This window comes from Thalassophryne amazonica, chromosome 3 (assembly GCF_902500255.1).
Source record: "Thalassophryne amazonica chromosome 3, fThaAma1.1, whole genome shotgun sequence".
In the NCBI taxonomy this organism is placed as follows: domain Eukaryota; kingdom Metazoa; phylum Chordata; class Actinopteri; order Batrachoidiformes; family Batrachoididae; genus Thalassophryne; species Thalassophryne amazonica.
Window position 1 is genome coordinate 44429655 of NC_047105.1, and position 18071 is coordinate 44447725.

An 18071-nucleotide genomic window follows, 5' to 3' on the forward strand; every position below is an offset into this window, starting at 1 on the left:
TCCAGTTACAAATGGAGTTGCATCTGGAAGGGCATCTGGCATAAAACTTGTGCCAAATACCAGTGCGGTTCTGGCTGTATTCGCTGTGGTGACCCCAAAAAAAACAAACAAAAAACTGCGAGCAGCCGAATGGACAACAAAGGGGATATAAATTTGTACTGTTTTTGTATTTAATTATTTTTTTGTTTGTTTGTTAATTACTAAACTTTTTTAAAAAAAATGGCCCGATTTCCTCAGTTTTGAAATCTGGGCTGAAATTGTGGCCATAAATTGCCAATGGGAGACCACACTGAGTAACATCAGCCATGATGGTAAAGGGGTATTGGACTACCTCTCAAGTAGTGTTGGACACTGAAGGGCTCCTGACTTGAACCATCAACAAAGCTGCATGATGTCCAGCATGTAGGTGGAAATGATTCCTTCCAATGCAGTTCAGTGAGATACATGAGCCATAACATAGAGCAACATCGTGGAGCAGATCCAGCAGTGAAGAGGAGGTTTTGGCCTCGTGGAAAGCAAATCCACTTGGCACAAGGCTACTATGTCAGTGCTGAGATAATTCATGGTCGAAGAAGCGTGCCAAGGAGGATGCAGTAAGTGCGAGGGCGGTCTCCTTTGCTAAACACGGCAGTGGATGCAGGGGGAGGTGTAAAGAATAGAAAAATCAACAGGAGGGGCTGATGGGGAGTGGAAAGATCAGTTTTATCACCACAGCTACAACCCCTGGCAATAATTATGGAATCACCGGCCTCAGAGGATGTTCATTCAATTGTTTAATTTTATAGAAAAAAAGCAGATCACAGACATGACACAAAACTAAAGTCATTTCAAATGGCAACTTTCTGGCTTTAAGAAACACTAAAGGAAATCAGGAAAAATAATTGTGGCAGTCAGTAATGGTTACTTTTTTAGACCAAGCAGAGGGAAAAAAAATATGGACTCACTCAATTCTGAGGAAAAAATTATGGAATCACCCTGTAAATTTTCATCCCCAAAACTAACACCTGCATCAAATCAGATCTGCTCATTAATCTGCATCTAAAAAGGAGTGATCACACCTTTGAGAGCTGCTGCACCAAGTGGACCGACATGAATCATGGCTCCAACACGAGAGATGTCAATTGAAACAAAGGAGAGGATTATCAAACTCTTAAAAGAGGGTAAATCATCATGCAATGTTGCAAAAGATGTTGGTTGTTCAGTCAGCTGTGTCTAAACTCTGGACCAAATACAAACATGGGAAGGTTGTTAAAGGCAAACATACTGGTAGACCAAGGAAGACATCAAAGCATCAAGACATAAAACTTAAAGCAATATGTCTCAAAAATCGAAAATGCACAACAAAACAAATGAGGAACGAATGGGCGAAAACTGGAGTCAGCGTCTGTGACCGAACTGTAAGAAACCGCCTAAAGGAAATGGGATTTACATACAGAAAAGCTAAACGAAAGCCATCATTAACACCTAAACAGAAAAAAACCAACGATACAATGGGCTAAGGAAAAGCAATCGTGGACTGTGGATGACTGGATGAAAGTCATATTCAGTGATGAATCTTGAATCTGCATTGGGCAAGGTGATGATGCTGAAACTTTTGTTTGGTGCAGTTCCAATGAGATTTATAAAGATGACTGCCTGAAGAGAACATGTAAATTTCCACAGTCATTGATGATGTGGGGCTGCATGTCAGGTAAAGGCACTGGGGAGATGGCTGTCATTACATCATCAATAAATGCACAAGTTTACGTTGATATTTTGGACACTTCTCTTATCCTATCAATTGAAAGGATGTTTGGGGATGATGAAATCATTTTTCAAGATGATAATGCATCTTGCCATAGAGCAAAAACTGTAAAAACATTCCTTGCAAAAAGACACATAGGGTCAATGTCATGGCCTGCAAATAGTCCGGATCTTAATCCAATTGAAAATCTTTGGTGGAAGTTGAAGAAAATGGTCCATGACAAGGCTCCAACCTGCAAAGCTGATCTGGCAACAGCAATCAGAGAAAGTTGGAGCCAGATTGATGAAGAGTACTGTTTGTCACTCATTAAGTCCATGCCTCAGAGACTGCAAGCTGTTATAAAAGCCAGAGGTGGTGCAACAAAATACTAGTGATGTGTTGGAGTATTCTTTTGTTTTTCATGATCCCATAATTTTCTCCTCAGAATTGAGTGATTCCATATTTTTTTCCCTCTGCTTGGTCTAAAAAAGTAACCATTACTAAGTGCCACAATTGTTTTTTTCCTGATTTCTTATAGTGTTTCTTAAAGCCAGAAAGTTGCCATTTGAAATGACTTTAGTTTTGTGTCATGTCTGTGATCTGCTTTTTTTCTACAAAATTAAACAACTGAATGAACATCCTCCGAGGCCGGTGATTCCATAATTTTTGCCAGGGGTTGTACATATGATTGACTTCTATCACCAAAGAATCTCCATTAGAGGCACACCTGTCGCTATGGGCGGGCCCTAGGGGGCAGTGCCCGCCTACTGATATGCTTGGGCCCGCCCCGGCCCGCCCACCCAAGCCAGATCACAGTCACAGATCTCAAATAAATAGATAAATAAAATCCTAATTTCATTTTATTGTACTTGCGTTGGGTTAAAACGGCCAGTGTTGCATAATCACTAAGACATTAAATATATTAAAACCGTGTGAGTTTGTTGGAAAGTTTGTCTACGTATGTAATCACGTCAGTGTTGCCCAGCAACAATCAGTTACCGCGTTTATGGGGGGAAACGAAGTGTGAGTTTTTGCCAGCAGACAGCAGCTAGTTTTTGTGCTTTCCTAAATATGGATATATGTAACTGGTTTAAAACCCCAACATCGGTAACTTCAGATAAACCAACACATGATGTCGTTGGCAAAGAAAATCCTGGACCCATTTCTACCTCCGTGGAACCTGCACTGACACAGGGTGGACGAAAGAGAGGACAGCGCTGGCACTCTACTCAAAGTAGGTCCAAATTTTTATTGTGTGTGTGTGTGTGTGTGTGTGTCAGAGGCGATTGCTCTAAGACTGCAAGGGAAGCTCAGCTTCTCCTAAATTGTCAAAAAATAAGTGATCAAATATATACTGTTGTGTGTACATGTCACTGACTAAATATGCGCTACAACGCGCTCATCTTTTGTTCAGAATCAGCTTCTTATCACTGGTAACGACGCGGCTTTCCTCTCACTCAAACCCGCAGCTTCACAGTGCTTTAAACAGTGTGGACGCTGAGCGTCCACAGAGTTCAATAGCGAAGCAAAGAGTGTAGCGTAGCGAGACGAGTCATTGGATAAATGCTAGGCTTTGTCCCACCCATCGGACACTCGGCGTGTCTGGGGGTCTATGGGGCAGTGGGCTGGCCCGGACGCTCAGCTTCTGCATGATGATTGGGTGATCTGTCTGAGGCTGAATCCCTTTTTGATTGACAGCGAAATGAGCGAATCAGCGATCTTTTGGTGTAAACATCCGTGGGAGCATTTTTTAATTTTCATTCTGTTCTGAGTTGAACAGGAGACTTTCCTAATCCTCTTAGCGGCATTTTCTTTGTTAAAAACGACTAGCGACAAATCGAGCTTCTGTTTCTGGTGGGGGTTTTTTTTGTAGCTGCTTGTGTTTGGAGACTGACGTCTATCACTTTATCTGACTTCTATTGCAGTTTCTGTCCCTACCAAGCAGCGGGTGCTGCTGAGCTCCTCCATCATCACAAAGCACTCACAGGCGGACAAACTTCACACTAGCCTCGCGCCAGTCCAGCTAGCGAGCTAGCTAGGTAGCAAGCTGCACATAATGGCAGACAATTTGAATGTTGTGGACCGGAATTTGGCAAAGCCATTTGATAGTCTTCCTTAACGAAGAAAAACTTAGTTAAACAGCAGGGCCGATCAACTCCTCAGATTAATTTGGTGCAAAAGGTGGAGAAAAGTAACAGGTCTTTTCAGCTGTCCTGGTATGACAAAGTGAGCTGGCTGACTGGAAGTGCTGTAACAAATAAAATGTACTGTTTCTTGAAAAGGAATGGAGGGTAGAATTTACGTATAAATAAACCGACACATTTTATGACGTAGGCTGAAATTGAGCTTCCCCTCCTTGAAGGACCAGCATCCACCACAGGTGTGTGTGTGTGTGATGGCAATTGGTACTCTTGCTACTGCTACCCCTCTGTTGGTTGCTTTGAAATGCACCCGCCGTGGTGTGTTTTTTAGTTTGAGATGCTGCTTGTCATCTAATACGTCATGTGCACACTCAGGTGGTGGTGGTGGTGGTGGTGGTGGCGGCGGCGGTGTGTGTGTGTTGGCAGTTGGTAGCTACCCCTCTGTTGGTTGCTTTGAAATGCACCCCCAGTGGTGTTTGTTTAGTTCGAGATGCTGCGTGTGATCTAATACGTTATTTGTACTTGTGTGTGTGTGTGTGTGTGTGTGAGAGAGAGAGAGAGAGAGAGCGCTGGTCTGGTCATGGTTAATGTGATGATTATTGTGAGGGATTAGGGCTGCGTGAATAGTGAAAATAAGCAAAAATAAGCTATTAATAGTGGTGCCCACCTGGTGGATTTCATAAGCCCCCCTTAAGCCTGAGATCTGGCGACGGGACTGATTAGACGTTCAGTGAGGATCTACCCTGTGCCCTCTGCCCAACATTAGTGACACTCAAACATCATGACCAGTTGTAAAACCACCCTCAACACAGGACTGCTACACCTGCTGACACAATCAGGTCCTCTGGAGCCTGGCATCAACTATTGAGCACAGGTTTGTGGGTGGTTAATACCTTATTAATGTAGCAAAGTGAAATGTCATTGTGGGGAGCATACACTGGTGCAGCATGTCACTGTATTCACCATACCACAGACCCACCTTGGTTGTTGGGTAACACCACCCAGGAAAACAACCAATTCAACACTTTTCACATATATAGATGCATGTCTGATGGCTGAGTTCAGGACATAATTGAAATCTTGGATGTTCATCTTAATCCGGGTCAGTTGGAAATCCAGACATTCCGACCCTCACTTGGCTTCTTAAGCCTCGGTCCCACCAAATAATAAAGCTATGAATAATGAGCCACGTATGGATTTGTCAGTGATTATTCAAATAATGATCCACTTATAAAGCCCTAGTCCCACCAAGTAATGAACAGTGAATAATGAGCCACACTGCATGTTTTTTTTGGTACGAGATGAGATATTCAATAATTGTGGTAGAATAATGGCTCTGAGAGGCTCTTAGAGGCAGAATATTCAGCTAACGAGGCTCATTTCTGAGCTTGGCGCTAATTTCAAGAAGTTCAGAATTTAGAAACAGCGTGGGGCAGTTTGTGTACGAGTTACTACAAGGACAAACAAGGATTTTAGAGGCATGTTTTGTGGTGAGGACGAGGCTGTAAAAGCCCATTATCGGAGCACCTGGCAGCTATGAGGAGAGGACAAGCTATTTTGGACAGCCTATTTTGGCTCAGCCCATTTGCGCACTACAATGCCACCAGCTTTGTGCACCGCATGCTGTATATAAAATAATTTATAATTATTAATAATAATATTATTAATAATAATTTTGTAGCGGATTAATCACTTTCTACCAGAGCTTGACAGTTTAAAACACCTCTGATCGCTTTTGGAATCACAGAGGATTGTTTCATCTGGACCCTTTTTCCCCCTCTCTCCTGCTCCATGAGGTGGAAAATGTATTTGGAACAGCTTAAAAGGTAAGTATTTGTAATGATTTAATAGTTTGGTAAAACAGTTGCATGTTCATTCTGTCCTTATAAGCAGCTGTAAAAGTATGTTGATGATAGAATTAACATCTTGTTAATGGATCAGATGAGCTCCACTGTGTGTACACACTGACGCACACACTGACGCAATGACTCGCACCCAAGACGAGCATTTCCGCAAAATGCCAGCTCGCAAAATAGTCATTTTGCATTCAATAACGGACAGCCACAAAGTTAAAAGTGGTGCCTTCTTTTATTTGTGGTCACAGAGAGCTGGGTGAACACGCAGAACTGCTGCATTTAATGACTGTGGAACACAGGTAAACAGCAGCCTGGCGCACGGATGCGCACACCAGCTGGTGTCATGTCAAAGCAGTGTCCCCCATCAGAATTTGTATCCCCTGGTGCGGAAGCGTGCGTTCACTCAGTGCAACGTCTTTTTTTTTTTTGGACTGCATTTAAAAAATGTGACAACATCTTGAATGGATGCTGTGAATTGAAAACCCACACTTTAAAGGTACCAAGTGTGTGAGGGTGGAGGTTTGGACGAAACCCATGCCTAAACATGCACCAATGTTGCATTACATGGCGCTACATAGATCATATATGGCTTGACGTGGATCATATGCAGCGACAGGAGCTATTGGAGGCTGGATGGGACTCAAATGACAGGTCGGTCCTGGCTCACTAAAGGCTGATACCTGGCACATGTGGGGTACATAGAGGATCCTTAGTAGCCGATACGTGATAGCTTAAAATGTCTATTGTTTTTCAAATAGTCGGTGACACACCCATGCGTGGCTCGTTATTTATGGTTTATTAATTGGTGGGACTGAGGCTTAAATCTATCACGTATTCGCTATGAAGAAGCCTCTAAGTACCGAGATTTGCCGAGAAAGAAAGAAGTGGTTATCTGCTACTGGGAAGTACCCTGCTATACTGCTTTAAATTAAAATGTCTCCTGAACTCTAACCATATCCTAAGTGAGGCTTTGACATCCGGGTTTGTGAACAGTGTACTACAGTTATGTGGTAACAATGATGTGAGTGTTGTTAAAGGGTTGGGTAATAGTTCCATATGAACCCAGTCTGGACCCTGCTTATTCTCATATGTATAAATCCAATGAATTAGTTTTACTGTGTTGGCAGCCCAGTAATACCAAAGATTTGAAATTGAGTAATCCCAACCCACCATCATCTTTAGTAACCTCCCAGATACATCTTTTTTGTCCTAGGGTTAGAATTGTTCCATATAAATGAAAAGATTAGTCTAACTGTTCAAATGTTTTCATAGAGATAAATATGGGGATCATCTGAAACACATAAAGAAATGTAGGTAGGACTGTCATTTTAACTATATTAATGTGACCTGCAAAAGAAATTGATATAGTTGACCATTTCCCAAAATATTGTTTTGTTTGTTCGAATAATGAGTTAAAGTTGTGTTTCTCGATGATCCAAAGCCAAATATTTCTAAGACGGCAAACACAGACATACGCTTTTTCTGCATCCAAGGAGATTGCTACTTCTGTGATCTCTTCAGACGCCAAGTGCGGTGTGCACAGGATATTGAATAATCTACCCATATTATAAAATGAACGTCTACCTGGAATGAAGCCCGTCTGATCTGGATTAATGACTGTTGGAATTACACTGTTGGGTGGCTAGTATTTTTGTGAGAATTGTATAGTCACTGTTTAAAAGGCTTATTGGGTGGTATGAGCCGCATGATAAAGGGTTGTCTTTTTTGAGCAGTACTGAAATCATGGCCTGAGTCATGGTTTGGGGCAATTTCTGTTGTTCAAAATGTCCTGGTACAACTGGCTAAGTATCTGCGCAAGGATAATAGCAAACTCATTGTATATCTCAATTGGAAACCCATCAGGTCCTGCTGCCTTACTGCTCTGCATTGATTTAATTGCCTGCATTACTTTGTCATCTGTAAAGTGTCCTCTGGGACGATCATTGGGATGGTCAGCCCCTCCAAGAATGTAATAATATCCGATGGGTTATCTGGTGGTTCCAATTTGTAGAGATTCATATAGAATTGTTAAATCTCATGTTTTTTTGTGCTAGACTTAGTGATTTTCTTCCCCAGCTCTGTTTGGATTTCATGAATAGTGCTTACCACTGCTGACTGTCTAATTTAGTGGGCTAAAAGCTTTCCAGCCTTCTCCCCGTGTGCATACAATTTTTGTTTTGATTTGAAAAATAACTGTTCACTTTGTTTAATGGAGAGGTTATCAAATTCAGTTTTTAACAATAATTTTTCTCTGTGGAGCTCGGGTGTTGGGGCATCAGCATATTTATGGTCCACCTCTGCTATGCTGTGGGACAGGTCGCGCAAGCTTTGTTTGCATTTCTTACTCTCATAAGCTGTAAAAGATATTATCTGGCCCCTGAGAAACCTTAAGGGCCTCCCACACTGTGATTAGTGGCATATCCAGTGTGCGATTTGAATTTCAAAAAATTGTCAATTTGTTGAGAGATGATTTTTTTTTTTTTTTTTTTTTTTTGGAGTCCCTGGCTAACAACACCACAATACACTCTGGGAAACATATCCAGCTGTACTGGGCCATGGTCAGAGATAACAATGCTATGATATGATACTGGCAATCTTTGACCATAGGGAGAGTTCTCCTTTTCAATAGTAGCCGCCCTATCAGACTATGTATTCAGGCTGGACTCCACGTCGCTTAGGCGGGTCACCTATTTCGCCACAGCTTCTCGGAGTGCCTCTCTTAGTGTTCAAGTCAGCTGTGCTTGAGTCTGTCTGTGCCAGAATCCTGCCTTTGCTGCTTGCAGTGGCAGCCATAACAGCAGTTAGGTCTGTAGTCTCCTCATCAAAGGATTCCTCTTTTGCAGACGCAGTTTCAGTTGAGTCCGGGGCTTTAACAGAGGCCTCTTGTAGTGTTTTTGTTTAGGCATTTTGTGATTTAGTTGTATATTATGAAAAGATGAAGCCATCAACATGATACACTGGTGTTATTCAGTTGTCAGAGACCGTCTGAAGTTGTTTGATAAAAATTTTATTTTTAAAAAAGGTTTGCACAAGCCAGGAGCTCTGCACAAACACATTTTCACACATCGCTGTTCGCTAGGGCCCCCCCCCCCCCCCCAACTGAATATTTTTCTTATATTTTATACAATAAATTAATTAATAATAATTGACAGATTAAATGAGAGTGGAGAGCAGTTGTTGGTTCCAGCCCTGTAACAGGTTAAAATAACTTGTAGGATTTTTGTTTGTCACAACAAATGCATTTTGAAAACCCATTTATGTGGTTATATGCCCTGAATTCTAATGAATGCCACAATAAAAAGTTATAGCATCAAAGTGATGTTTGTTTGTTTGTTTGTTTCATAGACCACATGATGGTAGCGCTGTTGTTGAAAATGTACTGCAGTGCAAGAGTATCCTCTATCCATGTAGTCTTTTAGTTTTCCATGTATTAAATTGAAATAGTCTCTGCCCAGAAATTATTTCATAGCTTGTTGAAGACGTTATGGTAATCTTTTTGTGATAGCTGTTAAAAATGCATTTTACATTTTGTAAAATATTATGGTACACAGAAACATGTTCAGCTGCACTATAATAATCTTCTTTTTTCTTTTTAGCTGCATTTTGTTGCATTTTCTACAGAGCCCCCCTAATCTTAGGTGGAAAAAAAAATAACTGTGCACACAGATTGCAAAACTGAAATGCACTATAAATAAAATGCTACGCAATGTAAACTGTACAATAAAATCCAAGGCACAACACAAAAAATGATCAATTGCCCACCGGGTGAAGATGAGTATAAGGTCTGTCAATAAAGTAACGGTCCTTTTTATTTTTTTCAAAAACTATATGGATTTCATTCATATGTTTTTACATCAGACAAGCTTGAACCCTCGTGCGCATGCGTGAGTTTTTAAGCTTTTAACTAATGGTTTTGATGTCAGTAATGTTCAGCTTTTGGATGCAGTGTTCTCTGGTCACCGTCCGGTGTTTAATTTTATTTTGGACAGCAGTAATAAACCCAGTGTTTCTGCATGCTATCGGCGGCAGCTGAGGCCAGGAGCGGGAGATCATTTCTCCTCCCTTTTTTGTGGCCTCAAAAAACAATGTAGCTGTCACATGCCAAAATACAGAACAAATTGCATCTACTTTTCTTTTGGCATGCAATACCATTATGAACACTATTGCTCCACTCAAAGCTATGCGCCCTAAACCCAGGGAGGAGCCCTGGTTGAATGAAACTGTGCGACAGGCCAGACGTGAGTGTAGGAGGGCGGAGCGCAAATGGAAGAAAGATGGACTGACCGTCTCCTTTCAAATTCTTAAAAGTTGGAGAAAATTCCAAAATATGGTCAGGTCTGAAAAGGCAAAATACTTTTCCAATCTAATTTCTGATCACTGGGACAAACCTCGTGTGCTTTTTAAAACTATTGGATCTTTGTTAAACCCTGGCCAATCCACCACTTTGGAAGCAACTCAAGTTGTTTGTAATCGCTTTTTAAATTTCTTTTGTGATAAGGTCGCCAGTATTAGGGCTGGGATGACTGTCACTTCGGCCAGTTCAATCATGGCTCACACCTGTTCTGCTGTGTTAGACCGGTTTGAACCTGTGTTATTTTCAGATTTATCAAATATTGTTAAAAATCTCAAACCTTCATTTTGTCCCTCAGACTGTATCCCCCACGACTCTTTAAAGAGGTCTGGGGAACTATCAGCCCTGATGTTGTTTTGGTCAACAGCAGCCTTATGTCAGGAAAAGTTCCTGCATTTTGTAAGCAGGCTGTAGTTGAGCCTCTTTTAAAGAAAGCGAGTCTTGATAACTCTGTTATCTCTAATTATAGGCCCATATCTAAGCTTCCTTTTGGATTTTGGAAAAAGCTGTTCTTGTACAACTGCAAGAGTTTTTAGAAATGAACAACATTTTAGACAGTTTTCAGTCAGGTTATAAATTATTTCACGGCACGGAGTCTGCACTTTTAAAGGTTTTTAATCACTGATTCTGGTGATTCCGCCATTCTGGTGCTCTTAGACTTGACTGCTGCCTTCGACACAGTTGACCATGCAACTCTTTTATCTCTTCTTGAGAACTGTGTGGGTGTCAGGGGGACAGCCTTGGACTGGTTCCATTCTTACCTTACAGGCCGTTCATTTACTGTCAGGCTGGGGGAGTCCACCTCGTCTTCTGTTCCTCTGAACTGTGGAGTCCCCCAGGGTTCTATTCTTGGGCCTATTCTCTGTCAGGTGTTTAGAAAACATGGCATATTTTATCATTTTTATGCAGATGATACTCAAATTTATTTGCCTATTAAGAACTGTAGCAGCCCCCTGACACCCTTGCTTGTGTGCCTGGAAGACGTCAGGGCTTGGTTGGCTCAAAATTTTCTTAGCTTAAATGAGAACAAAACCGAGGTGATGGTGTTTGGGCCCAGTGTTGGTTCCACAGTTCGATTAGACCTGGGCCCTCTCAGTCAACACATGAAGCCCACAGCCACCAACCTTGGCGTCATTATGGACTCTGATCTTAAACTGGACAGGCAGGTCAAGGCGGTTGTTAAATCCAGCTTTTATCAGCTTCGTCTTTTAACCAAAATTAAATCAATTTGATCTTTTTCTGACTTGGAGCGCATCATGCATGCTTTTATTTCTTCACGCCTGGACTACTGCAATTCACTTTTTTATGGAATTAATCAAAATACACTTCACAGATTGCAGTTAGTCCAGAACGCTGCTGCACGCCTCTTAACTGGGAGCAAAAAACATGAACATATTACACCTATTCTTGCGTCTTTGCACTGGCTCCCTGTTAATTTTAGAATTGATTTTTAAAATTTTATTATTTGTTTTTAAAGTTTTAAATGGACTGGCCCCACAATATATTGTAGACCTCCTCCAAATTTACTCCCCAGCGCGTGCTCTGAGGTCTGAGGGCCAGCTCCAGCTTGTGGTGCCTAGGACGAGACTTAAGAGCTGGACATCAGCCATTTTCCGTCAGATTTCACTTTTAACAAGAGATTTTGTCATGGAAAGCCATGCGGAGGCTTCGTGCGTAACGACCGATTCGCTGTTTGAGCGAGACAAAGAACACCTCCGTTTCGGTATGTCATGGGACAAGTTGGGACATGCCTATCTTGGCTTTCAATGCTTACCAGTCCAGTAAGTATCAGAGAAATTGTGGAGAGCTGGGCTTGTCCTAACTTGTCCTCTGACACGCCGAAACGGAGGTGTTCCTTTGTCTTGCTCAAACAGCGAATCGGTCGTTACGCACGAAGCCTCCGCGCGGCTTTCCATGACAAAATCCCTTGTTAAAAGTGAAATCTGCCGGAAAATGGCTGATGTCCAGCTCTTGTGATAACCAGAGAAAGTGCACACGACGGTCTCGTATCCACAGAGCCATCAGCTTAGAAATGATCTGGCGTTTTCTGCCTCATCGTCGCAGCTCGGAGTGCGGCGCGCCGAGTGTCCTTAAAGCCGTCCTTACAGCTGTAGTAACAGTCCTTATTCTCTGTGAAGGCCGTAAAATTTTCACCGAAAGCCAGATAAATTTTTCAAATGGTTTCCAGGTGCCATTCTCTAACAGCTTCTGAAAAAATTCTGATGGAAAAAAAAGTCCAAATCATTCTGCCATTTCCAGACAATGAAAATCCGACGAGGGGGCGGGACCACTCCTTCCACAAGGCGTGCTCACAGGCGAATGACATCACCGACAGGCGTGGAAAAACTCACGCATGCGCACGAGGGTTCAAGCTTGTCTGACATAAAAACATATGAATCAAATCCATATAGTTTAAAAAAAAATAATAAAAAGGACCGTTACTTTATTGACAGACCTCGTATGTGGGGGAGCACGAGTGTGATAAATGGTAAATGGACTGCATTTATGTAGCACTTTTCCATCTGCATCAGACGCTCAAAATACTTTACAAATAATCCCTCACATTCACCCCGATGTGAGGGTGCTGCCATACAAGGTGCTCACTACACAGCGGGAGCAATAGCGGATTAAAGACCTTGCCCAAGGGCACGTAGTGATTTTTCCAGTCATGCTGGGCTTTGAACCAAAGATCTTCTGGTCTCAAGCCCAATGCCTTAAGCCCAGGTTACACATAGACGGTTTTGTCGGCGAGTAGTACGTAGACCGAAGTTCACGGTAGTTCCGGCTGTTTTCGCGGTCTGTGTAGTTAATTAATAAAATATTCTCTACAGATGATTCGCTCGCGCGCACGTAAAAAAAAAAAAGAAAGAAAAAAAAAAGAAACTCCGCTCCCCGCTGCTGTTTGCTGCGGGGCTGCTCCTCTGCTCTTTCCCCCAAAAAACTCTGTCATAATTGTGTTTAGAAGCCAGTCACCATTTGCTTTATTATACAGCTGTGTAGCTAATAAGCAAAATAATCTCCAGGACGATTTGCGCGAGCACGCACGTAAAATAAAAAGAAACTCCACTCCACGCTGCTGTGGTGCTGCTGCTCGCTCCAAAAACTCTGTCATGATTGTAAAATAAAGGACAAAAGAGACATAAGTCCTGCTCACAGGCTGCTACCAGATACAGGACATGTTCACATCTTCAAACTCCAGACATCTCCACGTCACTACATATTCCGTCCCTGATTGGTCATCGCGGCGCGACGAGAACTGTGGCACTACAGGAAGCGGCAGGATGAAACGGCGATTAAAAAGTATCAAACGCTGTTGTTAGCATTGTTGCTGTCGTCACGGGAGGTCTCCGGGAGCGCTTCCGGAATTATTCGACATGAATAATTTTTTCGACGATTCCCGGTAAAGCCGGAACTAAGCCACGCCCCCTAGTGCCGGCGTTAACAACGGCGTGTGATCCTTAAGACGGCCAAAAACTCTTCCAGGACGCTTCCGGGAGCTCTTACCGTCTGTGTGTAAACGTGGCTTTAACCACTAGACCATATTATGCCAAGAGCTTCATTTATTTAGGTTTTCTTACAGTTTTGCAGTCTGTGCACACAGCTTATACACTAATTTTATTAAAAAGAAATTCTCTCGTGCCTAGGATGGCACCATAGTGTTCTGTGGAAGAACTTTTTTGTTTGTTTATTTATTTATTTCCTTCTTCCAGAGAGAGTGGTTCCTTTCCTTAGCTGTCCAGTTTTGCCTGTGCTGCTCCTCTCCAGTGGACAGCCCCTTTTCAGCACTAATGCCATCTGTCGGTCAGTATGCTGTGGTTTCCAGCTGGGTCATTTATGAATTTAAATACAGTTTTATTTTGAATGCAGCTGCTGCTAATCACTGCTAGTACCTACCGCATGAGGTATCTGAAAATGTTAAATGCCAAATTTGCAACAGTATCAGCAGACAGAGCAATTACATTTCTTAATTATGTTCATGGGATTTCACAAGTGCTTCTTGATGCCAGACCTGATGGACAAACATCAGATGACTTTAAATTGTGTACTACATTTAATGTGGCAGTAATTGTAGAACATTATCTAAAAAAAATTGAGCCAGAAGTTTGACTTCCTATCAGGGAAGATGTCTTGTTGAACTTTTCTTTGGATTTGTTGTGTTTTACTTTTTGGGATATTTGTTTTGAAGATAAGCCACCCTAAAAAGTTTTCACATGCTAGACAAAGCCCTCTGTTTTTTTGTTTTTTTTTCTTTTGTCCTTTTTTTTTTTTTTTTTTTTGCTTATTTTTAGGTATCTGTTTGAAGTAAGTGGACATGAATCCAGTGCACTTTGCAATCAGTGGCTTGAATGGGAAGCCACTGATCTTCAGGTAAGCCCTACAAGTGTGTGTGTAATCTGTTATAAAACACTAAACCTCTTCTGCCTATCATTTGTTCCCTTGTACATTTTCTTGTGGAGAATTCTCTTAGCATACCGCAGCGTTTTTGCCAAAGGGCCTATAAATCCATGCAACTAAATGAATAAGGCTCATATTCTCCAAAAGAACAATGCTCAGAAGCCTACATTAAGCAATCTGTATTCATGGTCTGTATATGCTTTAACAAATATGTCAATTTAATTTCAGTCATTTTCTGTTAGTTGCCTGCTTGATCTAAAATGATTCCCTCCTTCCATAATTCATCTGTTTTTCTTATTTGTGCAGCATGCAGTGCATCAAGCTCTTCACATGGCAGTCATGCAGGGAAAAGGAACAGAAGTGGCCAAGGTCCTCCAGAGGCCCTTAAACTACTTGGACCAAAGCTTGAACAAAAGAAACATGACATATTTAACTGGGGTACAGCATCAACACCACCTTTCACTTGCCATTTACTACACGATCACAGTTACATTAAAACAAACATAGTCATTCAGACAAAGTTGTTACAGTCTGTGTCAGACATTAACAAAAAGTTCAAAAGTTCATGTTTCCTTTTTGGAAGCACGGCGGAGCGTCACTGTCTTTGTGTCACATCAGGCTCCCTGGGCAATATTTCTTACTCCTCTTTTTTTTTCCAGAGCTGCTGATGTATTTTTAACTTGGAAAACTTTGTCATGGGAGGAGGTCCCTTATGTTGCAGATATGCCTGATTGTGGGTGTTGAGATCAGTTCCTGGCCTCTGTGGTATTTGCAGCCCCCGTGGCAATGAGAAATCTGCTGCTGTCACATACATCATTTGTATAGAAATGTTTTATGTTGAGTCTCTTGATGATTGGCATGGCTTGGAGGAACCTGGTGTAAATCAAAAAGCCCACACAGTGATGCACTTGTGCAGTGAATTATTATTTATTGACAAGTACACAACATAGTCACATTGACAACAGACTTTTATGGTTGTTCTCTGTGTAGAAAGTTACAGAGGATGGGGATACTTCCTAAGTATTTAGGTTTTTGATTTTGTCATGACACATGGCAAGTTGTTAGATTGAAATTTTTTATTTATTTTTTTTCCATGCAAGCAGCAGCACCCTTGGTGGCTGCCAGAGCTACGCTTTGGAAATTAACAAAATGGACAAATTGCTTAATTTTGAAGCTACATGTACCTTCAAAACTACATGGGTTAAAAGATACGGGGAGAAAAGGAAGAAGTGTTTGCTTCCGCTGCATTCACACAAAATCCTTTCTCCAGGGTGGTGTAGGGTTGTGACTTATTTGAGTTTTAGAGCACAACTATTTGTCCCTTAGTCAGAGGGCACTCAGGGTAACCCAGATGTCGTACCCAAAGATGTTTCTTGAAATGTTACGAGCTCACAGAACACACGTTCTGCAGATACTGAGTGTGCCACCCTCAATTCTGAATGCACATTCCTGGCAGTGGGTTTTTATTCCACCTCTGCAGACACTAGATTTCGTGACCAGGGTCACGTACCACAGTAATACAGACAAAACAGTTTCTTCTGGTGCCAGTGTAATCTTTACCCTGAGATCTAGCATGAACCTAATCTTGACCCTGAGACATGTGACATGTTCTTCAGTGTCATGAGAAACTCTTCAGCACTGTAGGAAAATTCTTTTACAGCCACCGCTGTTAAGCAATCAGAAAATAACTTTATTTTTATGGTTTAGTACATTTGTGTGTGGAAGCTGTGTGTCTCACATGGATGCCATTTACAATGTACTCACTCAACCACTTCCCTCACTTTCTTTAACTTTGTGGAGAGTGATGGTTTAATTCTTTAATTTTGTATGTTTCTTTGCAGAAACAGATCGTCTCTTTGACAGCGCCTGCTCCTAATTAATCCAGCATCCACTTACCGTCCAGCAGGTGGCAGGCACGAGTATGGTAGCCTGGTACAGGCAGACTCAATTTTTTGCAAAGCAAATTTGTTTGTGAAGTGAATGGGTCTGGTTTGCCAGACAAAGAGTACGGGATGTTACATTGGCAAAACAAAGTTGTGTCTGTGCAGACAGTTTGGTCAAAAACTAAAAGACAGTTCAACAAACCTTCCTGAAGAGATGGTGCCTAGATTAAGGAAGTGTTTTTCAGTTTTGAGGCCGACGCCGACTAATGACTGTACACAGTAACTAAGTCGTTAACCAAAATCATTCATTTTGAAGGTCTTATTAGTATTCTATATTTAAAAACATTGAAAGTTTGAAGATTCCTAAGATAAATTTCTGGACAATTCTGAGGAACTGCTTTATGTGCTCTTCTCAAACAGCTCTAAAATACTATCTTTGCTTCACTTAACGGTGTGTACTTCTGCTCATATTTGCCCTGGGAAACACTGTTAAAATAGTCTTTTACCAAAATGCTTTAGAACACAAATTACTCCTCAAGTTATTGTGGATAAAGACAATTCTAATCTTGTTTTAAGGTATTGTTACAAAGTCACTGATTTGACACAGAAGCAGACTCTGAGTAGCATTTCTAAGATGATTTTGTATTGCACTTCGAGCCAGTGACATAATGTAAGAAATGGATTAATGCAGTTTATTGGTCTTTGTAAAGTTCATTGTGTTTACTTGTAATGAGACGTACTATGATGTACAGTAAATAAAATAATGCTTCCTTGTGCTGTTTTCCAGGAGGCTGTTTCAGTTGCTGATGTTGTCTTATGTGCGGCACTGTATCCCTTTTTATCAGACTCTTCACTAACAGGTACCCATACCTTCCAAATTATTTGTTCAAAAATGAACTGTTCTTTTATATATATATATGTATATATATATATATATATGTATATATATGTATATATGTATATATATGTATATGTGTATATATATGTATATGTGTATATATATGTATATGTGTATATATATGTATATATGTATATATATGTATATGTGTATATATATGTATATATGTATATATGTATATGTATATATGTATATGTATATATATATGTATATATGTATATATGTATATGTATATATATATGTATATATGTATATATGTATATGTATATATGTATATTGTATATGTATATATGTGTATATATATATGTGTATATGTATATATGTATATATGTGTGTGTATGTGTGTATGTATATGTATATATGTATATATGTGTATATATATGTATATATGTGTGTGTATGTATGTATGTATATGTATATATGTATATATATATATGTGTATATATGTATATATGTATATGTATATGTATATGTGTATGTATATGTATATATGTATATGTGTATATGTATATATGTGTATGTATATATGTGTATGTATATATATATGTGTATGTATATATGTGTATGTATATATGTATATATGTATGTATGTATATATGTATATGTATATATATATATATATATATATATATGTATGTATGTGTGTGTGTATACGTATGTATGTGTGTGTATATATATGGTGGAGGGGAGGGACTGCCAATTGGAGTAGAGAGGCACCGTGATGTCACTGGCTGGTCTCACTAGCTGCTAATTCCGCTGTTTCAGTGTAAATTTAACATGTTTCTCATATGTTGTGTAAAAGCTAGGGAGGAATAAACACTTCT

The 18071-nt window shown here is 40.6% G+C and overlaps 1 protein-coding gene across 2 annotated transcripts in view; it reads left to right on the plus strand.

Annotated features, from left to right (window-relative positions):
- Positions 1-18071, plus strand: part of mars1 (methionyl-tRNA synthetase 1) — a 56160-nt gene that overhangs the window by 10153 nt on the left and 27936 nt on the right. For both annotated transcript variants that reach the window (XM_034166132.1, XM_034166134.1), the window contains exons 2-5: positions 13782-13872; positions 14361-14439; positions 14773-14904; positions 17137-17209. In XM_034166132.1, the coding sequence (XP_034022023.1) occupies positions 13782-13872; positions 14361-14439; positions 14773-14904; positions 17137-17209 (375 nt within the window). The remainder of the gene's footprint in view (positions 1-13781; positions 13873-14360; positions 14440-14772; positions 14905-17136; positions 17210-18071) is intronic.